Source organism: Colias croceus, chromosome 30 (assembly GCF_905220415.1).
Source record: "Colias croceus chromosome 30, ilColCroc2.1".
Taxonomy (NCBI): domain Eukaryota; kingdom Metazoa; phylum Arthropoda; class Insecta; order Lepidoptera; family Pieridae; genus Colias; species Colias croceus.
The window spans coordinates 3,063,961-3,088,361 of record NC_059566.1 but is presented as its reverse complement, the minus strand read 5'-3'; the positions used below and the strand labels follow the sequence as shown (position 1 = coordinate 3,088,361).

General features: G+C 31.2%; 1 protein-coding gene and 1 long non-coding RNA gene across 5 annotated transcripts in view; both read left to right on the top strand.

Annotated features, from left to right (window-relative positions):
- LOC123704752 (gastrula zinc finger protein XlCGF57.1-like) overlaps window positions 1-23,203 on the top strand; it is a 32,777-nt gene extending 9,574 nt beyond the window's left edge. The window contains exons 1-7 of one of the 4 annotated variants that reach the window (XM_045653225.1): window positions 14,114-14,147; window positions 18,583-18,676; window positions 19,852-19,928; window positions 20,621-20,714; window positions 21,328-21,434; window positions 22,196-22,341; window positions 22,539-23,203. In XM_045653225.1, the coding sequence (XP_045509181.1) occupies window positions 14,142-14,147; window positions 18,583-18,676; window positions 19,852-19,928; window positions 20,621-20,714; window positions 21,328-21,434; window positions 22,196-22,341; window positions 22,539-22,695 (681 nt within the window). In that variant the 5' untranslated portion in view covers window positions 14,114-14,141 and the 3' untranslated portion in view covers window positions 22,696-23,203. Of the gene's footprint in view, window positions 1-13,161; window positions 13,197-13,267; window positions 13,430-14,022; window positions 14,148-14,472; window positions 17,360-17,790; window positions 18,050-18,582; window positions 18,677-19,851; window positions 19,929-20,620; window positions 20,715-21,327; window positions 21,435-22,195; window positions 22,342-22,538 lie in introns of those variants that run through there. The other 3 variants (XM_045653227.1, XM_045653224.1, XM_045653223.1) reach the window with 3 other exon arrangements.
- LOC123704753 lies at window positions 9,111-10,487 on the top strand. The gene is made up of 2 exons (XR_006753170.1): window positions 9,111-9,469; window positions 9,848-10,487. It is a non-coding gene; the product is annotated as an uncharacterized LOC123704753 (long non-coding RNA).
- Window positions 23,204-24,401: the final 1,198 nt, after the last annotated feature.

Genomic DNA, 24,401 nt, shown 5'->3' with positions numbered 1-24,401 from the left:
GCTAAAATATTTACAGTAGTTTTTTATTATTCGTATCTAAAAGTGACTTAATATTTTCGTAATTTCATAGCAGATTTTGTTCACAAATAATCATAATGATAACAATGCCTAAAATATCTGCGATAGGTATTGCACATTTAACCGACAACTATAAAGTTAGACAGGTTACCTAAGTGATAGTATAATAATCATAAACAGGGTAAGGTAATAAAACAATGAACATTCGAAAACAAAAATAAATGGAAAGAGAGACATACAGAGTAGTCTCAATATTCATTATTTCAAACTAGCCACCTGGCAGACGTTGTTATGCTCTTTATTGGAATATGAATATTATCCGAATTGGTCAAGCCGATACGCCGCGCGCCGAGTTTTGAGTTTTACACTTAGCAACATAATAGGTATTTGGCTATTCATTTTTATTGTTTAAACTATGTGGCGTTGTAGCTGAGGTGGAAAAAAAAAATAAAAAATAATAAGAACTACTCACCATACAGTCGATAATTAATTTAGTTAATTAATAAAATAAATACAAATATCAGTAACAATAAGGGTCGTGGTGTGTCTAGGACCAAACCCTCCGGTAGGGCTCTTCCTCTTACTGATATAGGTGGACCTAACATGGAGTGCGCGTCTCGTTGCGAAGGCCAGGCGGTAGGGTGTCTTTAGGGTTGGTCGCTGAATTCCTTCAACAGGAATTAAGGAGCCGAAGCAAGCAAGACGTAGAAGGATTTCCTCAGCGGGAACGTCGCAGTAATCCTTCAGCGCAATCGTAGCAATGTCGTAGTACTACTGAAGATGGGTCTTAAGCGGTATGTAGCAGCGTATGAGGTTCCTTATCGGAACGTGGCAAGGACGCGACAATTCCCTGCCCGGGAACGTTGCAGGTATGTAGAAGCTTTCTAAACGGAACGTAGCAGTAATGTAACACTACTCCCTCAGCGGAAATGTAGCACCCCGGTTTGGGGTTATAACACACTGTTAATTATTACATGTTGGAACGTTGAAAACAACTTTTACGTAATTTATACAATAATATACCGTGAAAGACAATAGTTGGACAATAGACAATTGGCATAAAATATGAATCGTTAATTGTAGATAACAATAATTACTTTGATAGATAGTGTATAGTGTCAAACAACCTGCCAAATATACACTTAAATATTTAGATAGATAATAAAGGTCAATTTCAAGACGAACATTTAATGTAAAATAAAAAATGGATCATAACCACATCATACCGCAAATATTGGTATATATGCAAGTGCATCTAGTTATTACTATATTAATAACGACTGTTTTTATAATTTAAAACACCAATTTTATTAAAGATGAGAAAATCAGCAACAGAAACATCAATGTGAATAGATTAATAAATATTTAATATTATAAAAGTCAATACCTACACTAATAATCTTATCTACAAGTTTAAAAAGTTATTAAGAATTTTATAAGATTTACAACGTAGCAATTCATATAAAATCCAAGTTTTAATGGTGGTTTGTAAGACTGGTCTGATTTCATATTCATAAAGTACTTACGTAATACATCTTTTAAGAGCTCATATTATATATGAGAGATATCGTACTAGATTGAAAATAAAAAGATATTATCAATTAAGAAATACCTTAAAGATTTCTTGTCAAAAAAAAAATAAAAAAAATGTATTATCGCGAAAAGTTCACCATTCGTGCCTTAGTCAGAATATAATATATTCCAAGTATTAATCTCTACAATATTGAGGTGGTAGTGGTATTGATTTCGAAATGCAAAATTGAATATTGCAAATACTTATATAAATATAGGTAAAAAAAAATATTATATTATTGATTGTTACAGTTAACATTGTACAGTTAAAAAAAAAAAACATTTTCAGACCATTAATGTGTGATTAATGTTTAGCCCATGGTTAAGCCATTATTATTGTCATAAAGTTATCTTCTTTTTCTTTTTTTTTCAAGTGGCTATTACGTTGTCAGTAATACAAATACATACAAATGTTATCTTATGTAACAAATAAATTAAAAAAAAATAATAATAAAAAATGTCATCAACAAAATGATACATTGTGATTCGTTTTAGGTTCGTTACATTAATTAAATTTTAAATATGTGTTATTAATGTAATAACCATACAATGAACAACACCGCGTGTGTGTTGAGGTTACAAATAGAAGGTATAAAAAAAGTAATAATTAATCACGCTTTACTAAATATTAATTATTGTATTGTCAATAAATTGTTGTAATATTGTCACTGAAGTTAAATCTGTACGGTTTGGGTAGGTCATTAGCGAATCGAAAAGAATCGGTTGCATACAGTCATACGAACATACAGGAGAAGCTAAAAGCGGTTCAATAGAAGTCAATGGCACAATATAGTATGCTATTGTACTGTTGCAACTTGCAGAGCAAGCTCCACAAAGCCTGTAATTCTGTCAGAGTGGTTTATACCCAAAAGTTGGTATTTAAATTATTGATAATTATCGAACTTAACATTGTTATACATGTGACATTTTCATATTGCGTGACCTATCGGAATTTATACAATTAGGAATTCAAATGCGAACCATAAATGCATGTTTCTGTATGAATTAAATATTTTTAATGCGCTATAAAAAAAAAGCTGCCACTTTCTAGCCTCTAAACTATCACCAAAAATATATCATAAATCGCTTTATTGCGATACTAAAGAGAGACGGACAAACGAATAAATAAACAAATCTTCCCTGTGCCTAAGGATCATAATATGATCCTTAGGCAACAACAAGTTATCATATATTATATGATAACTTGTTGTTGCTTAAATAAGAATAAATAATGAACCAATTAATGTTTGGTTAAAATTTTGCCGTATAATATTTATTATATTATTTAGGGTACAGATATACATTTACATTCCGATTTTATTAGGTATATTGAATTAAAATTGGAACATATATTGTTTTAGTAACGAAGTACACATACAGAATATAGATATTAAATAATATTTAAGTATATACCTAGTCTATAGGCATTTTACTTGGTAATAATTGTACCGAAGTTTTACTTAGATTGTTACTAATCCAATTATAAGATTTATAAGGTCTTTTACAGCTATTGTTTAATAATAATTTTAATATGTGGGAAAACAGTGGTTACTTAAATGGTGCAGATGCCGGTGCAGGTAAAGTGAATTAAATTATGCGTCAGAAGAAGCAGCATTCACCTCTTCTAAATGACCTGGAGTGCAGGTCATGATAAATAGTGAGAAAAAAGAGAGAAGATAACCTATGTTAGTTCCACATCAACAAGGTAGTGCAATAGTCATGTAAGGAAAAAATAAAACAGGTTAAGTACAGTACAGGTACAGTACAGGATTTAGTCAAAAGTATAGTTAAGTTACAGAAGGAACATAGTTTAAACATTATACCTTACATATACATTAAGTTACTGAAAACGATTTCGTTCCATTGGTTAATAAATAAATAATGACTTAATAAACTTAAATATAAGTATACAACTTATTCGTGGTAGATTGTCGTATACTTAAATAAATTGCCATTATTGTTATTATAAATACCTATGGAAGATGTTACATTTCTATGATTTTGAAGGAGCAACTATGCCTATATATTCTTGCCGGCTCTTCTCTGTCGAGACGGCTTTCCGAACCAGTGGTAAATTCATATTTTTTCCCTATACTGACGATTTGAAAACGTTTCTGGACGAGGTCTGGTTGATGAATGAAGGTTTGAGTTTGAAAAAATTATTAATTAATATTGATTTGAATACATTTATTGTAAAAATGATTATAATTTTGAATGTACACATTACGTATTGGAAAAAAAAAAGAAAAAAAAGAAGAAAAGGAGAGATGTTGCTTATAGATAGAATTATATTACTATAGGCCAGGTGACACATTCTACTCTATCGTTGGTATGGAGCGGACGCGTCCCTGAGTTGTGTGTACTAACTGATACTGGTGTTTAGGTATATAGACTAGCATACCCGAATAGAGCATATTTTATTTTATTTAATAAAATAATTGGAAAGAATTAAAAATTTCTAAAATAAAGGAGGGATGTAGTGTATGTGAGTGAAAGAGAGGGAAGTATTATGTCATCTCTTGCGCACATGCAACGGTGACACCGCTCACACAGCTCAGTTGGCTGCAGGCGGTCGGAGTGAGAGGTCGTGTGCGTCTAAGAGCCGATAATAGGGAAGGACTTACACTACAGGTAGCGAGGAGCGAAGCGACGAGCGTGTTAGGTTAACTTTTGAACTACCGCACGAGCCGAGCGAGCGAAGCGAGCGTGCCGCGGCAGCGGCCGGCGAGTGCCAGAAGCGACTTTAGGGCGATTCCCACTCAAACAAAAAAAAAACTACGTAGGTTTAAACTTTTGAGGTGTAACCTACACTAAATTGGTACTTTAAAGTGTGAAATTAACCTCAAACTAAAAAAATTAATATAATGTCGCCTCTACACATAGGCCAGCGCATTCGCCAGCACGCTGGCGGTGCGCTTGCAAACGCGCTTGTGAGTAATCCACACATTGGAAGGTCGTTCAGTATGGTTTGGTTCGAGCCAATGTGCGGACGGATTCAAAATGGATGTAACAAACAAAGAAATAAACACACTTTCACATTTATAATATTAAAATAATATTAAAGTAGGATGCTCTTTGTGAAGTAAAACATTGTGAGGAAAACGGCATGTCCAAGAACCTTATTTATTTGGCACTTTTAATACATACAACATTTTTATTTTTATGGTACTTATTTTTTGGGTTCCACAGGCAGTTTTAACTCTGATAGAGCTCGATAAATTTAAATGTTTCCTCGTTACTCATATTGTTCGCCATTTTGTCAAGTTAGGTGTTAATTCGCCGCAAGAAAAAAACGTGCACTCCTGATCGCTGCTACAGTCAAACTGATCGCGCGGCCAATGTGTGGATGGTGCGCCAAGCTTGCGACAAGTGTCCTTTGATGTTTCCGACACCGCGCGGCAAGCTCGCAAGCGCGCTGGCCAACGTTCAAATACCTACCACCAGCGCGCGAACGCCCGTTCTACACATTGGACAAGTGCATGTGCCAACGCGCTTGCCAACGCGTTGGCCTATGTGTAGTGCCGGCATAAAATAAAGGGGGGGGGCTCAGCACCCCCCCCCCCCTTCACAGGGGGGGTTCTACCCCTCCCCCTTCCCCTCCCCCCGCCCCGTTTTGAGGTGTTGCCTATTCTAAAGTGCTTCCCCATAGTTCCTTCATAGTTCATTCAAAAGCATGTTGCTGAGGGACAACAATTCATACGGATTATTGGCGAGTAGTATATGATTGGGGCAACATGGGTATGTTTTTAAAAAAGTTAATCACTCAGACCCAGACAACCCATTTGCATTTGTTGCCCCTGATGGGACTCATACTCAAAGAATTGAGTCCCAGTGGCGTGTTGTATAGAGATTTTTTAAACTATAACCACCCAAACTTCGATGATATTATTAAAGAATATAATATGTGGAGACGCTGATTTGAAAAAAATAAAATTGATCCATTCATTGCCCTTGTAAATTGTATCAAACATGTATAATTATTAAAAAAATGTTTTTTTTTATTGTATGTACATTGCACACAAATTGTTAGTAACAGAACCGAATCTGTCCACCCCGACTCCACGTGGTACTTGTCTGTCATACACTAGAGTGTATTAAAAAAGTCGGAGGCGCGGAGGAGCGTGGCGCCCGCGTGTGCTGAGGAGCAGGCAGAGTCAAGCGAGCCGGAGTGGTTGAGGCTGGTCGCCAAAGGCGACCAAAAAGCCGAAGCTAAGAAGGCGAGTGAAGACTCCTGCCTGCAACGAGGTACACGGGGGCAAGCGCCACGTTCTGCAGCGCCGGAGCAGTCAAGAAAGCCCATAATCTTCAGTATATTTCTAACTACATTTCACTACATAGTACAAAACAAAGTCGCTTTTTCTGTCCCTATTTGCCTATGTCCCTTTGTATGCTTAAATCTTTAAAACTATGCAACGGATTATGATTCGGTTTTTTTTAATAGATAGAGTGATTTAAGAGGAAGGTTTTAGTATATAATTTATTAGGTTTTAGACAAAGCGGGCGAAGCCGCGGGCGGTAAGCTAGTATAAATATAAATTAAAAATAAAAATAGAAGGGGGGGTTTCCGCACCCCCCCACTTCACAGGGGGTCTCCCCTTACCTCCCTTTCCCTCCCCTACCCCCCCTTAATTCGTGCCGCAAATTTCTAAAGAAATACCAAGTTATCAACTGAAATGACGTCATGAGCACCAAATCAACTTGAAAGCCACCGTAACACATTTGACAGCTTTTTGTATCGATAGTTTATAAAGTGGTATTCCGTAAGCCAAGTGACCATCAAAAGGTTGATCACTATATTATTTTTATCGCTGTGAAAGGAACTAGTATTGAGCAATGAGCAGTGTTTTGGAAATTCTCAGTGATCGACACTATAATCCGGATAAGTTAAACATTACAAATATATAAACAAGATAAAGGAAGAATAGCACGTATATGATTTAATTTCGTGTTTCTATACCCCTTCAGCTGTGGCGGCCATTTTGCACGGTTTCGCGCATCTGTGAAGGCCATTCTGCGTGGTCAGCGCGAAACCGTGCGAGTTATAAACAATGACGATATCTCTAAAATTTTGTAGGGAGCTACTTTGTATAACTAATATCGTTCGAATCGTTATGAAACAAGCTAATATATAAAAGATATCTTAGTCATAAATTACTTTGCAATAAATAAGTAATTCTAGCTTGAAATCAGGGTGAGCAATTTTTTTTAGTTCATTGTACAAAACTCGTTAAAAATAAATAAATAAATAATTATTCATACAAAAAGGTTTTATTGTATTTACAATAATACATATACAAACTCATTAAATAATAAAAACCATTCATTCCTATACATTTTTTTTAAAATACAAGGCTTACAAAAACATTAGCCATTCCGAGCGGCCGAGCGCCGGGCAAAAAATAGGGACCGTTAATTATTCTTCAATCCAAGTGGCTTAGGTTATTAACTTATATTAAAGTTCGGTTCTTATACTTGACTACAAAAGAGTTTTGGCTGTAAGAAGTTTTTATGTTACGAGAAATGAAACAACAAAAAAAGCACTTGAAAAAAGTACCTCTTGAACTTTGGATACCTGACAGGATGAATTCTGTTACATTTATTTGATGACAGATGTCATGATAAAGCATAGTGTTCATTTACGAATCGTTAAAACAATAAAAGACATATGAAACCTTTGTAAAACATTCCTAAAATCGATGACTAAACCCAATGACGCTGTCGGCGATGCGCGCGAAATCGAGACGTTGGACGGTAACTTTTTAAAGCGCTAGAGACGCTCGTAGCTACGTTTTTGTTATGTAAACATGTGGATGTATGCCATCCTTGTTCTTCTGTTGATATTTTGTGTTAGTTTGAGTAGGAAAGATATAGTTTACGATATACAATTGTAAAAAATACGACAGAAGGTACGTCACGGTATAATCAAGCTCCAGGAGCGGGGTCCACAGATGCGATTTTTTTGACATCGTTCTTCTAAAGATTTTATAAAACAGACAAGGGGTAGGTATAAGCCAAGAAGCTTATATCCTCTAATACACTGGAGATTGCACTATGACCATTAACTTGAAACAAGAAACTATGACATTCAATGACGTCAGTCATGTTTTTTGTTTCTTTCTGTCGAGTGACCACGCTGGTTTGTAAATTCAGGATTTTTCAAAATAGAAAAAACTAAAAATCATGGTCTATAAATAATAACGACATATATTTTTAACAGTATTTATATTATAATATTATGGTCATACTTTATAGGTAGGTACATACAATTTTAATTGGTATAGAATGATAGTTATAAATAACTTTTGGCTACAAAGCTTGGATATGAACCGATATATAGCATTAACATCCTTTGTAAATAGAGGAAAGTTGTGTTTTGCATCAGATGCTGTTTACCAAATTGTTAGCTACTCAGATCTTCTTTTTAAACGCGTTGCTTCGACGGGTCAATTTCAAGCCAGAATCATCAAAGAAAAACTGTTTATAGCAGCCTTGCACAAATTTTCTTTACAAAGTTTATTTTTCAAAAGTTATTTTTTTCTGGGTCGTAATCCTCAGTAATTTTACCCTTGATGGGCACATATATTTCTTTTTATTTTACTTTTTGGAAAGCTGAAATACCTAAAACAAAAAATATGAGGTAAGTTAAAAAAGTATAAATTTCAATGTAAAAACGAACAATCTTATAACTACATGTTCAGAGTGCATACCGATGTCGAGTGTTGTTTCATTACTAGTAAAAATCTTGAAAATGGTGTTCTAAATTTCATCATAATATTGTTATTACAATATATTCTCTTCACTATCCATAAAAACTCGTCATCTTACTTGTTAATTTTGTTTATTGAAAACTTGTTGAAAAATGATAAAGTATTAGGAAAATAACAAATTTAACATGAATGCTTTCTAAAATGATGCAAAATTTTACAATTTTTGCCATTGAAATGATTCTAAACAGGTAAATGCAGGAGTATTGAGGAATATTGTAAATAACGTAAATATACACTTGCCTGTGAAATTCTATGCCAGAATTTGGTGTCCAAACACTTCTGCAATTTTGCACAATACAATGCATTCTTTATATTCGGAAAATATTCATTAAATAAGCAACAATATTAACTTAAATATTCGAAGCGACGCAATTTTTTTGACACACATGCCATATTGACAAAGTGAGAGTTGCTACAATTTTATTATGGTGACTACCCATAATCAGGGAGTATCGCTTTTTAATAATTGGTTCAGATACTTAGTTTATTTAGCATAAATAATAATTGTCTCATCCAACAATGCTTCTGAATGACGTTGTTGGCAATTTATCAACAAACTCATGTACAAAAACTAACCTTTTGCGCAGAATATTACAGCATACATAGTAGCCTTGGGAAAACTTCGTATTAACAGTGGCAATACCAAGTTAGGTGTGAAAGTGATAAAAAACATGAACTGGGCAATATTTTCTTGTTACACGTCAATGTTCATACCGAAATCTCCAGTGTATTAGATATAAGCTTCTTGGTATAAGCTAAGACTATAAGTAACAAAAAATATATAGATAACATTGAGTTAGTACTATGATAGATAATAATTTTTTAAGTATAAATACATAGCCATTTTATTGGTCAAAAAAGGTTTTTAACTTGTTTTTAAGTACTGGGCAATATAAAGTATGGCCCGTTCTTTTTTAATTGGATTTGCGGAAGAAAGAAAGAGGAAAGCAATTGAAAGGCGACGCTTACGTGATGCTAGTGATCCTGTGGTGATCCTTTACAGCTGCCTGAAAGAGAATTTATAGCGAATTTTCGTTTGACAAAGGCTGGTTTTCAACTGGTGGTGGAGATGTTGAAATAGGAAACATTTTCCTTCATTAAATGTATTAATAGTAAGTTTAAAAATATCCATGTCTTTTGTTTTTCCTTTTTTATGTGTAATTTATTACTGATGACTTACAAATCAATAAAATTACTGTTCAACATTAATAATTATCTGTATTAGGTTTAACAGACATTAATAACTCATCTTAAAGTAACTCATTTATAAATACTTAGATATACCTACATAGAAAATAATACAATAATTAATGTATATATATCTTTTGTTATCTATGTGATTCCAAATTAAACATAATGTTTTACAAATTAAACAGCACATGATTCCTATGTTTGGATCCATTTTCATTAAATACTAAATCTTAATTTAATTTCTGTGAGCATCATATTATGAAGTATGCATAGAGTATAAAATATTATACCTGTTTTAGGTGACTCAGGATATGCGCAACGGCCCTGGATGATGACACCAATATTAGGAGCAGGACCTGTGGACACCTGAAGAATACTATACCAACCTTCATTGCCATGTCAGGAATACTGTTGAACGGTGTTTAGGGTTTTTCAAAGCAAGTTGGAGTTGTTAAACTTTGTTGGCTCATAGAGTACTTCATTATGATCCAGTTACTGCTGGTAAAATAGTGAATGCATGTGTTGTCCTGCAAATATGCAGAATGCCAAAATACCCGAAATACAGGCAATGTCTCAGGATTTAGGAGAGGATGCTATAGTTGAGGTTATACAAGATCTTACCAGAGAACAACTAGTACAGAGACTATGGAATTCAAGAAGATGATATGTTAAATAAATATTTATTGTGCTTAAAAATGTATTAGTTTTAACTGAAAATTATTTATACTTGTATCTGTGATTAAACATATTTTCTTACTAAGATAATGTTATAGCTTCTAATCGAATATGACAATTATTGGGTATATTATTTTCTTGTATAATTTATAAATTATCATACATTGTTAATGCTCTGATATTATAAGTGTGATGTAGTTGTGTCAATTAGGTAATAGTTAAAACAAGGTATTTAAGTAATTAAACTTTTGATATCTAAAAAAATATTTTTTATTTAATTTTAAAGAAATTTACACCTTATAGATTATGTAAATTCAATAATTGTTATTTTTAGTTAAATCTAGACAGTTATTTATGAAAAACTCAGAATAGAGTTATAAATAATTAATAATAATAAATTACATAAATGTAAACTATAAAAAATAACAAAAACATTTTAAAATCATTTTAATTTACTAATATATATGTATATGTATATCTTCCTGTATCTTGGTAAGTGATGCAGCTAATTTTTCTATAGCAGCTGTATGCCTTTCCTCAACAGCCAATCGCTTGCTTTCCAACTCATAGGCCCAACGAGGCACTCTCTCATCTTGGCTTACTGAAATAACAATAGCATAATAATTCACTTACATTTTCAAAATTAAATATTGTACTCAGTAGTTTCTTTGAGTAACTAGAACTATTTTAGATTTTTCAATACGTTAAAAAAATTGTCACAATGAATTAGATAAACTTGTTAATCAACTAACTATCTATAGTTTATAGAAAGCACATTATTACAATAACAAGTATATTAATTAAAAATAATGGTTAATTTAATGGGAATTAAATAATATTTAATTCTCCTCAAGTACTGTTTTCCGACAAATCTATCTAATTTAGAAGCTCTCATGAATAGTCATTTTCAAAAAGAGATAGTAAAGAGATAATTGTGCTTGAAGTAAATAACTTACATTTTATTAGATGTACTTTAAAATAGATTTTTGTTAAACATTTCATAAAACTATACAAAGCAATATAAAGGATGCAAATATTAAAAATTTTCAAATTTATATTTAAATTAATGTTAATATTTTTCTAAAAACATGGGTTATAAGACTTACCTCAGCTGTTTTATTCATTTGTTACTGTTTCTAACTTTCAAATACACTTCACACTTGTGTACACGGAACGACGACCAAAATTGTAATTGTAGACAGACCAAAATTCAAGTGTTATGAATTTAGCGCCATGAATAACATTTCAAATTCCAAGTGTTCCGGTTAATATAACACGTAAGATTTAAATATGCTCACTATTTATGGAATGTACGACCAAATGTATATATTTTTAATTTTGCTGCATAATGTCGATAAAAAATAGTGACGTTCGGTGTCATCGTTGATAAGCACCGTAATACACCGTAACATGATGTCCACTTACTAAGATAGGGCGTATTCAGAAAGAAAGCTTGAAACTTATAAGCGCTTATAAGCGCTTATCGGCGCTTATCAGCGCTGGTAACCCGCGTTGGAAAATATATGAACATGCGCCGATAAGCGCTGATCGGCGCCAACAAGTTCCAACAAGTTTCAACAAACTTGTCGGCGCCGATCAGCGCTTATCGGCGCATGTTCATATATTTTCCTGCGCGGGTTACCAGCGCCGATAAGCGCCGATAAGCGCTTATAAGCGCTTATAAGTTTCAAGCTTTCTTTCTGAATACGCCCTATACGCAATACCAAATCTTTAAATTTTTAGTGGACATCAAAGTTCAGTGATCATCAAAACTATGTTGATCACTTAATGTGTCAAAATTAGACAATAGCCCTGCAGGTACCGGTTGAGCCTCAAATCCCGAACTCAAAAATGAACAGAGTGAATCCGAGTGCATCACAGGCTGCACGAAATAGTTTAGTTCTATAATTTTCTCTGTTATTAAGTAATTATTGTTTTTTTTTCCTATTACCTACTGTATATTGTGTTGTTCATCGTAATAAAAAACTATTATATACCTATATTAGTATTTATTTTGTATCATTATATAACATTCCTCAAAACTGAAATTAGTTCAGCTAAAAGGTAACAAACAGCACATTCAATGACTGGGTGGTACGAAGTTCACCGGGAGTCGGGACCGCTAGTAATTTAATAAAACAATCGAATACTAAATTATTCTGTTTTTCCGGAGCATGCGCCATCCCGCATGGCTGTAATACCATAGCAGCAAAATGCATACAACAGATTTTATACCACATTCCTGTACCACATTTGCTCTTTACTGGCATGCTTCCGTTAATACTACATTCCAATAATATCTGATTTCAAAAACACCAGTCAAACAAAACAAAATATCCAATAAACCAGTTGGTCAATTTAGCAGATAACTTAAATGCCAAATTGTAAGTCTATCGTAATCCTTATATCCAAGTCAAAATTGAACTATACAGGGTTAGCTATCTTGTCCTGCGAGGTTGCTGGTGTTTTACAAGTAACCCTGTTTAGGTGTTACCGTCACGAGCACTCATCGTCATACTTCATTCTCATTATTTTTCTCCATCGCGCCAAAAGAAGTATAACTTCAAAAAATATGTATATATAAATACTAGCGGTCCGCCCCGGCTTCGCCCGTGGTACATTTTTACGTTTTCTCTCCATAAGAACCATCCTCGTACTTCAAGAAATGTTATAAAAAAAGAATTAACGAAATCGGTTCAGTTGTTCTCGAGTTATGCGCTTACCAACACATTTTGCGATTCATTTTTATATTATAGATTAATTTTAAATCGATAAACATATTAATGTTTATCGATATATTCTCGGCACTAAGCACCGCCATGTTTTGTTACCTACATTCAATATGGCGCCGGCCACACTTTTTTTGTAGGTATGTCACTTCCATGTGATTCCTTTTCCTTATTCATTGACAACTATTCATCCACAAAAATATTAATTAATTAAATCAAAAGTTTACGTATAACCACAGAGCAAGTAATGTATAACAATATCTATACATTTTTTACAAAAAATCTATAAAATAAAATTAAAACACTAAATTTCAGATTTACGATAAAAACAATAAACCAACACACATGGTGGACGCATCAGACGCGAATAATTCGAATTGGATGTGTTATGCTGTGGTGTTATGTTAATTATTGTTCTAGTTATTGGTACGAACAAAATCTCGTTGCTTATCAATATCAAGGACAGCTTTACTATAGGTATGTAATAAACATACTTACTAAAAACCAATTTGTATAAGCTAAAATTACTTTAATATACAGGGTGTCCCACTATTGGTATGCTAAGCGCGAAGGGACTTGTAGTTTTTGCATACACTGATCACGTAAAAAATACTTAAACAACAAAATTACGTCAAAATTTTTTTGCTAATTTTTCCTGAAAATCCATGTTTTCTACTCTAGCTTCGCGCAGCCAGCTGCCGGCATAATATACCGGTTCTCTAATGTGAGCATTTTGTCTATGAAAACAATCTTAAACGATAGCTCACATGCTGGTGGCAAAGTTGGGCGGGTTGCTTGTTATGGGTGTACACATGTATTTGAAAAAAAAATGCGTCTGGAATTATATAATTTTTTTTTACGTAGGTACTCAGCGTATACAAAACTATAACCTCCTTTGAAGTTTGAGCTTAGTTTACCAACAGTGGGACTGCCTGTATTTATTAACAATAATTATTATTATTCATGATACAGATGTTTCTTAATCAATATGTACTTTTAAATGTTAATCTAAAGACTAATAAATCAATGAAATGACTAAAATTTTAAATAGGTATATAAATTTTTTTCAGAACAACCAAAATTATACCCCGATTTACTGAATTGATGGTATTTTATGGAAGCGAATTTGCGAACAGACTTGGTATAGATATAAGACTATATAATAAACCTCCTAGGTTCTACATTCACAATGAGGGTATGTTTAATATTTATTTGTGCATAGTCAAATACCTACCAACTTTTTTTAATATATAATATATCAACTTCTACTCATAATTTGGTTCACATGAACTACACTAACCATAAAAACTTTCACACTTTTTGCTCTTTTAACGTTGGATTAAATAAAAACAAGAAATATGTCATTTTTAGTTTCGATTTAACTTTGAAAATGATTGTGTGTCATACAAACTTAAGTACCTAGGTACGTAAGATTTTTATAATTAAGTATGTTGCATTATACAGGATAAACCGATTGAATAATGAGTATTCTAAATTCATAGAACACATTTCACTTTCAGATTGTCCTATAAAACCAATTACGAAATGTAACGATACATTTGCAAAAAATATAAACGATATTAATGAAAAATACAAAAATAATGTTGATACAAATAATAATAATTTAACTGCTGACAATGAAAGTGGATCAACTAAAAAAATGAAGCTTACGAAAGAAAATAATACTAAAATTAAAAACAAAGAAGTTAAGAAAGTAAAAGAATCTAAACGCGAATTAAAAAGTAATAAAAATATGAAACGCGATGTAATTGACAAAAATAAGAAGTCCTCCTCTCTCAATACTGATAAAGATATTCATAATGTCGGTAAGAACGGAACAAAAGAAAATAATTCGAATACATTTATTGATAAAACAGATATTATTAATAATAATAAATTCACCAAAAATAATTTAAATGAAATTCCTGCAATTAAGACTATGGATATCAACAAAAATGAAGTTCTTAATAATAATTGTAAACTATGCAAGAAAACATTAAAAATTCAATGTGATAAAAATGAAAAGATTGTATGCAAAGATTGTATCAAAATTGTGTTTGAAAAAATTCAAAATGATTCCAAACATGAAACTCTAAATCAAGTTACTTGTACTATTTGTGATAAGGAATTTTCTTGTGAAAGTAAATTGATTAGACATATAAAAACACACACAGATGAAAAGCCCTTTTCTTGCGATATATGTCCTTATAAATGTAATGAAAAAGGTAATTTAGTTAAACATAAAAGAACACACACAGGTGAAAAGCCATTTTCTTGCGATATATGTTCCTATAAATGTAATCGAAAAAATGTTTTAGTTATACATAAAAGAACACACACAGGTGAAAAGTCATTTTCCTGTAATATATGTTCTTATAAATGTAATTATAAAATTAGATTAGTTCAACATATAAGGACACACACAGGTGAAAAGCCATTTTCTTGCGATATATGTTCTTATAAATGTATACAAAAACATAGTTTAGTTGAACATGTAAGAACACACACAGGTGAAAAGCCATTTTCCTGTAATATATGTTCTTATAAATGTAATTATAAAATTAGATTAGTTCAACATATAAGGACACACACAGGTGAAAAGCCATTTTCCTGTAATATATGTTCTTATAAAAGTATAAAAAAAGTTAATTTAGATATACATAAAAGAACACACACAGGTGAAAAGCCATTTTTTTGTGATTTATGTTCTTATAAATCTCATCGAAAAGGTGATTTAGTTAGACATAAAAGAACACACACAGGTGAAAAGCCATTTTCTTGCGATATATGTTCTTATAAATGTAATCAAAAAGGTGATTTAGTTAGACATAAAAGAACACACACAGGTGAAAAGCCATTTTCTTGCGATATATGTTCTTATAAATGTTATCAAAAATATGATTTAGTAAGACATAAAAGAACACACACAGGTGAAAAGCCGTTTTCTTGTAATGTATGTTCTTATAAATCTCACCGAAAAGGTGATTTAGTTACACATAAAAGAACACACACGGGTGAAAAGCCATTTTCCTGTGATATATGTCCTTATAAATGTACAGATAAACGTTCTTTGATTAAACATTTAAAACCATACTGGTAAAATGGGGTGAATAGAAATCGCGGGGTGTATAGAAACAAACCTGAGAACTTTAAGGTCGTTCTAGTGTCTCTATAGTCTGTTAAAGTATCTTTATTCCCACTATTAATAAAACTGTAACATTTTTCCTTCAATCTGGCAACATTAAAATTTACGTAAAGTTTAATGACATAAAGAAAAAAGCTGTTGAAGTGAATGTCTGCGTACAACTGTTTATTAACTGTGTAAAACTTTTAAAAAAACATCAAGTTCTTCACCGTTATCTCCTTGTCAATTTGCATACTTGGATAGCTAAGTTTCTCATCTATTAGGAATAAAAAGTTGAGTATCAATATTCCATCATTTTGTTCTAATTTTTTAGTAAAATCGAGACTTAGAAATTTTTTACAGAATTCGAGGTGAATAGAACCGAGTGGGGGGCGATTAGACACGCCCTTAGGGTCAATAGAATCGATCAAAGGTGTGAATAGATACGAGTGAGGGGTTGATAGCAACGAGAAAGAGGTTAATAGAAACATGATTTTCAGGGTTGTCAATCGAGTATTTTTTCATCATGACAGTTTTCAATTAAAAATTTTTGTTAAAATGTTTTTCTGTGACACTTTAATTTGAAAGTTACATTTTTTATCTTCAACGGCCTTAATCGGCATTAATCCTTTCAACCTTTGTAATGTTACTAACGCTACCAATATGATTATAATTACAAAAATTAAACTTTTCAATTATTGTTGATAGTTGTTTACTGAAAAACGAATAAGTAGGTACATAAGTACAATACAAGTTGATTTTGACAACCCTAAGTTTTTTTCTATTCACCCCTCTGTCGTATCTTTTGACCCCACTTTCAAGGTAAATAGAAACGGCCTACTTTTTCCTATTTCACAAATAATTCTCAAATTTATGTATAATCAAAGCATAACTATTTGGTTAATTAAAACGAGACTCGCAATTTGACAATTATTTGATAACAGCTTTAATACAAAATGTGTAAGAAAATCAGTCTAGAAGTTGAAAGTTGTGTCTATTAACCCCATTTTACGGTACATTTGAAATGCAATAAAAAATAGTTTTTTTTTTTTAATTTTATAAAAGGTAGTTATGTTCATGAAGTTATATTCTGAAAAGTACTTTTACTACTGCATTTTGTATATTTTTTACTAACCTGATTGTTATAACTATATTATCTAATATTTTCTAATTAAGTTTTCTTTTGTTATTCCTTATTTTTCCCTGACTTGATTTCATAATTTATTCTTAATTTTAATTGAAGCATTTAATGAATGTATTTCAATAAATATAATTGAAAAAATGTGTATCGTTTTTATTTTACTTTTCCCGTCTGTACCTATCAATGACCTATTATACTAGGTACCTATATGGTATGTAATAAAAAAACCTAATAATACTTAAGTCTTTATCTATAATAGTTTTTACCATAAATTTACATTGACAATTATGTATTTGCGATACTAAATAATGTTTTATTGGAATTTGACAAAATATGTTCTTTGGGAAAACTTGTTCAGTTTTATGGGCTCGTTACATATTATGGGAATTTTATTGCATTCTGTATACGTACATACATATGATAATTCATATAAATACACAAATACCATTACAAAAAAGTTTGTCAACAAATAATTTGAAATAATTAATAAAATAATTATCCATTTACGTTATTTTTATTTTCTTTTTTGCTGACCCTACCATATGTCAGTGTCAGCTTTGGCCGCCATTGAAGATAAGTTTCTATATTGAAACGCGCTATAATAACAACATCACACTGCAGTCCATTGTGTATCGGTTCAAGTATTTAATTAGTTACTTAAGTTTATAACTAAAATAAGACGTAATCGTTTTAACTAAATGTACTTGCTGTATATAATGCATTACTACGTAAGTATTATAAAAATATAGGTCTATGAATTATCCCTAATCCTGGTCCTGACACACTGGTGAGAACTATTATATTAGTGTGATTCGCGCTCAATTCAATTCAGGTAATTAGTCTAAATATTATATAGTAGTTACATATAAATATTTTTTCTCTTTATTATAATCTATATAATACGTATATGTACCGTTTCAACTATTGAACTAAAATTTAGTGCCTAAACTCTTAAACAAGTCATAAAATTAAACTGAGGTAGGTTTTTTATTTAACAATATAGTTACATTTAAATTGTGAATTTAAATTTTAAGTAACTAATATATTATATGTAAAATCACACACAGTTAAAAATACTAGATCTGGAATTTAGCTACAATGAACGCATCATAGCTGTTGTTATCTGTGGTGAACGTATCCAGTCTTGGTTCGAGAAATGGCGGGAGTTATTTTATGGCGGGATTGTGGCTTGTGAATAATTATTGTGTTATCCGATTTGTGGAAAATTGCTAAATCTTGTTTGGCAAAGTTTATGCCTTAGAAGAATACTTATAATAATTTCAGTGTAATTATATTAGTGTAGGTACATACATATTAAGTAGTATTGATTTCTGTCATATCACTAAATTTTAATTCTCTTAACAGATATATGTTTTCACAATGAGTAAATTCAATTTGAGGAACAAGAAACGAGTAAGTTATTACGAACCGGATGAACCTGGCCCGGATGAATATATTTGTAAGTTGTGTGTGTTTTATCAAAACCTATGTAGGTACTTAGTTACCCTAGTACCTAAATTAAGATCGTTGTTGTACCCGTTACTGCATAAAATAAAAAATTGCAAGTTACCATATCGTGCGATTATTACAATGATGACTTAGGTACTGGATTTTCTGTGTGATACCTAATTATTGTCTTTTACGTGGTATAATTTTCCTAGATGAATACTTCATAGCGATTATACTATAATAAAAGAACGATAAGCTGTCGTTATGTATAATACCTCTCTTATATGTTCTGTGGTATAATCATTATAGCGTCATCAAAGACGTTCTTTTAACTATGGCACAGTTAAAGAATGGTAGGTAGGTAATAACTTGGTAATAATATTATGTTTATAATTTTATGTAACTATAACTAGGTAGTTATATAATGTGTCTATTTCTACAAAATATTTCAAAAAAACGACGTTATTGGTAAGTATACCACAATTTACGATTTCATTGTTTGTAGATAATATTTTAAAGATATACATACCTACTCAATAATTTTGAACAGAAGTTTATTCAATTTTTTCATATTATGTAGCTAGGTATTTTGTTAAAACTACTTCTATAAACTCAATGATATTAAAACCTATAAGTAAAAATATTTTATCCTTTTTAAGGTTACTTACACAAGGAAAAAAAAAATATTTTTCAAATTCGATCTACAGTGGGTGATAAAACCTCCAATTCTACTTGGGTAATACATAATATTATAAATGCAAGTTTGTGAGGATGGAAGCCTGGGATGGATGTATGACGTGTATGTGTTTGTATGTATGTATGTTTGTTACCTAGGTACTCTTTCACGCAAATACTACTGAACCGAGACTGAACCGATTTAGGTAATACATATTATAAATGCGAAAGTTTGTGAGGATGGAAGCCCTAAGGGATGGATGTATGACGTGTATGTGTTTGTATGTATGTTTGTTACAGTTAGTTTCACGCAAATACTACTGAACCAAGACTGAACCGATCTAAATGAAAATTAGCACACATATAAAGGGTAACTTGGATTAATACATATAGGATAGGTTTTATCCCGGAAATCCCACGGGAATGGGAACTGCGGGTTTTTTCTATGGAAACGCGGGCGAAGCCGCGGGCGTAAAGCTAGTCAAAAATAATTCTACAAATAAATTACAGATTGTACGGATTGTGGCGACTATGTCTACGAGTATTGTTCAATTCACGGTCCTTTACTCGTCATACCGGACACAAAGGTAAAAAACAACTTATTTTATATTGTTTTATTATATTATTATATCTATACTAATATTATAAAGCTAAACGCGCTAATCTCAGGAACTACTGGTCCGATTTGAAATATTCTTTCGGTGTTAGAAAGCCCATTTATCGAGGAAGGCTATAGGCTATAATATATCATCACGCTAAGATTAACAGGAGCGGAGCAATGCGGGTGAAACCGCGGGGAGCAGCTAGTTGTTTTATAAAATTTTATTGTATAGTGTTAATAAAAACAATAATTTCCGTGTATGTATATTGTAATTCTTATATTTTTACACTTACTTATATTAGGTATAAATGCGAAAGTTTGTGAGGATGGATGTAGTTATGTATACTTATTTGTTACTCTTTCACGCAAATACTACTGCACCGATTACAATAAAATTTAGTACACATATAGAGGGTAACTTGGATTAACACGTCATACGTTCATTTCCGGAAATCCCACGGGTACTGGAACCACCTGGAACTATGCGGGTTGACTTTGAAAACGAGGGCGAAGCCGCAGGCGGAAAGCTAGTAACTATAACTTTTAACGTAACATAAAATATTTTGCACAATAACCATAAATGTATAAAATTTTAATAATCGATTGGCCTTTGGTAATATAATATTATGTAAAAATACTATATCTGTCTTTTTCCTTCCATTCTTCCAATATTTTAAGGTACCATCAAAAACGAATTTTCCCTCGTATGTTCCAAGGGCCGCTCTCACAATTCCAAATGTGTTTTTACATTTGGCCCCTTCTACCATACTCGGTAAGTATAAAATACATATTTAGTTAAAATGCAAATAACAATAAAATCAACATTGATTATTTTTTTTCCCGTTTCTGTAGTTATAATGTATTTTTTATTAATTATTATTTTAAACAGTTTTTTTTACTACTACAGTAGAATGCGCTTCCTATAAAACTCATATTATTTGTACGTACCCATATTAAAATTAACGAATACAAAAAAAAATTCTATAGGAATAAACTTTCGTTCGTTTCGTTTCGTTTCGTTCTCGTCCCGCCAATAGTGATCTTTTTGCTTGTTTACCTTTTACCTTGGTTGCCTGGAAGAGATCACTATTAAGTGATAAGGCCGCCAAAATAGTTGTACTCTGTTCTATCTGTAAGTAGTTCTAAGGTTTCCTATTTGTAAAACTATTAATGAGTTAAATAAATAAATATAAACTATTATTTTTAACGTACCTATTGTAAAGAGGAGCTATATTCACGCAAAAATAATATTTTTGTACTAATTTATCAGTTTTATACTACAATATAGAAAAGGACATTCCAAGCCTTGGTAGTCCTATATTAGCCTATTTTAAAGCATTTTTACTGTAGTAGTAAAAATCATTACCTATTCATTTTTACCTTAGGGGCAGGTTTAGGTGTTTTTACAACACTGACTCTACCGAACAATGTGCAATTTGGACCATATAGGGGACTAATTACGCAGGATGCGAATTCCGACTATTGCTGGCAGGTAGGTGAAGATAAAAACCTATTTATTTAATAAATGTATATAGTTCAAGTTAATATTTTTATTATTATAGCAATAATACGATACGTACATAATTAAGCGCGTCACACACGGTGATGATACTATAATAGATTCTCTAATATAAAACGTTATAGTATCTTAAGGTATCCGGTATCAGCGTTCTGACCATCTTTTTTCTTTTTGTCATTGCGTACTAAGACCCCTATAGAACCGCCATCCTGTTACAAATGACCCACAAAATTTCGGGTCACATAAAATATTATAGTATCTTCACCGTGTGTGACGCGCTTTATAAATATATCGAAAAAATTAAAGAGTCACCTCTTCAAAGCGTCGGCTACGAAGACAAAAAGTGTTTTACTCTTAATTTTTTTTTATATGATTATAAACTGCATATTATTACGTATTTATGTATACTTAAAATAGTTTTATTTTTTTAAATAAAACCATGTTTATCTTGGTGACTTATTTCTTTTTATGATTATCGACATTTAAAAGTTTATTATATTTTATACATAATATGTACACACATCAACAAAGTCTATTGATATTTTCAGTTTCTCAAAATTACTATAGTTAGATTTTTAAATATTTGATGCAATTCAAAATATCCCTAGACTTTTTTGATGTGTGTAATATTGTGTAGGAACATAATTAGTTAACAATACAAAAAACTTGTTAACAGTAATAAATAATAAATAGATATAAAAAAACTATAACATAAAATTAAAATACAATTTCAGATTTACGATAAAAACAATAAACCAACACACATGGTGGACGCATCAGACGCGAATAATTCGAATTGGATGCGTTATGTTAATTGTTCTAGATATTGGTATGAACAAAATCTCGTTGCTTATCAATATCAAGGACAGCTTTACTATAGGTAATAAACATACTTACTAAAAACCAATTTGTAGATGCTAAAATTATTATATTTTTTTTACAATTCTGTTCATGATTTAAGCGCAGAAGTAGGTATAGTATTATGTTTCCTAAATCAATATGTTCTTTTAAATGTAATTTAAAGACTAAATCAACGAAATGACTAAAAGTTTAATTAAGGATATAAAAAACTTTCAGAACAACCAAAATTATACCCCGATTTACTGAATTGATGGTATTTTATGGAAGCGAATTTGCAAACAGACTTGGTATAGATATAAGACTATATAATAAACCACCTAGGTTCTACATTCACGATGAGGGTATGTTTAATATTTGTGTTGTTTTTTTATAAACCAACTTCTACTCATAATTTCGTTCACGTGAACTACACTAAGCATAAAAACTGCCACACTTTTTGCTCTTTTAAAGTTGGATTAAATAAAAACAAGAAATATGCCATATTTAGTATCGATTTAACGTTGAAAAAATGGCGTGTCATACAAACTTAAGTACTTACGTTGGATTTTTATAGGTAATTAAGTAGGTATGTTGCATAAGACAGGATAAACCGATTGAATAATACACATTTCGCTTTCAGCTTCTCCTATAAAACCAATTACGAAATGTAACGATACATTTTCAAAAAATACAGACAAAGTACATATACAATACAAAGATAATGTTGATACAAATAATAATAATTTAACTGCTGACAATGAAAGTGGATCAACTAAAAAAATGAAGCTTACGAAAGAAAAAAATACAAAAATTAAAAACAAAGAAGTTAAGAAAGTAAAAGAATCTAAACGCGAATTAAAAAGTAATAAAAATATGAAACGCAATGTAATTGACAAAAATAAGTCCTCTCTCAATACTGATAAAGATATTGATAATGTCGGTAAGAACGGAATTCAAGAAAATTCGAATCCATTAATTGATAAAACAGATAAAAATAAATTCACCAAAAATAATTTAAATGAAATTCCTGCAATTAAGACTATGGATATCAACAAAAATGAAGTTCTTAATAATAATTGTAAACTATGCAAGAAAACATTAAATATCCAATGTAATAAAAATGAAAAGATTGTATGCAAAGATTGTATCAAAATTGTGTTTGAAAAAATTCAAAATGATTCCAAACATGAAACTCTAAATCAAGTTACTTGTACTATTTGTGATAAGGAATTTTCTTGTGGAAGTAAATTGATTAGACATATAAAAACACACACAGATGAAAAGCCATTTTCTTGCGATATGTTTCCTTATAAATGTAATAAAAAAGATAATTTAGTTGGACATAAAAGAACACACACAGATGAAAAGCCATTTTCTTGCGATATATGTTCTTATAAATGTAATAAAAAAGATTATTTAGTTAAACATAAAAGAACACACACAGGAGAAAAGCCATTTTCTTGCGATATATGTTCCTATAAATGTAGTCAAAAAAGTAGTTTAGTTATACATAAAAGAACACACACAGGTGAAAAGCCATTTTCTTGCGATATATGTTCTTATAAATGTATACAAAAACATAGTTTAGTTGAACATGTAAGAACACACACAGGTGAAAAGCCATTTTCTTGCGATATATGTTCTTATAAATGTATACAAAAACATAGTTTAGTTGAACATGTAAGAACACACACAGATGAAAAGCCATTTTCCTGTGATATATGTCCTTATCAATGTACAGTTAAAAGTTCTTTAATTAAACATTTAAAAACACACATGTGAAATGTAATAAAAAAAAATATTTTTTTTTATAAAAAGTAGTTATGTTTATGAAGTTATATTCCTTAGAGTACTTTTACTACTGCATTTTGTATATTTTTTTACTAACCTGATTGTTTTAACTATATGTAATATTTTCTAATTTGATTATCTTTCGTTAACTATACTTAGATTTTTGTTATTCCTTATTTTTTCCTGACTTGATTTCATAATTTATTCTTAATTTTAATTGAAGCATTTAATTGTATAATGCATTTCAATAAATATAATTGAAAAAATGTGTATCGTTTTTATTTTTCCTTTCCCGACTGTATATGGTAT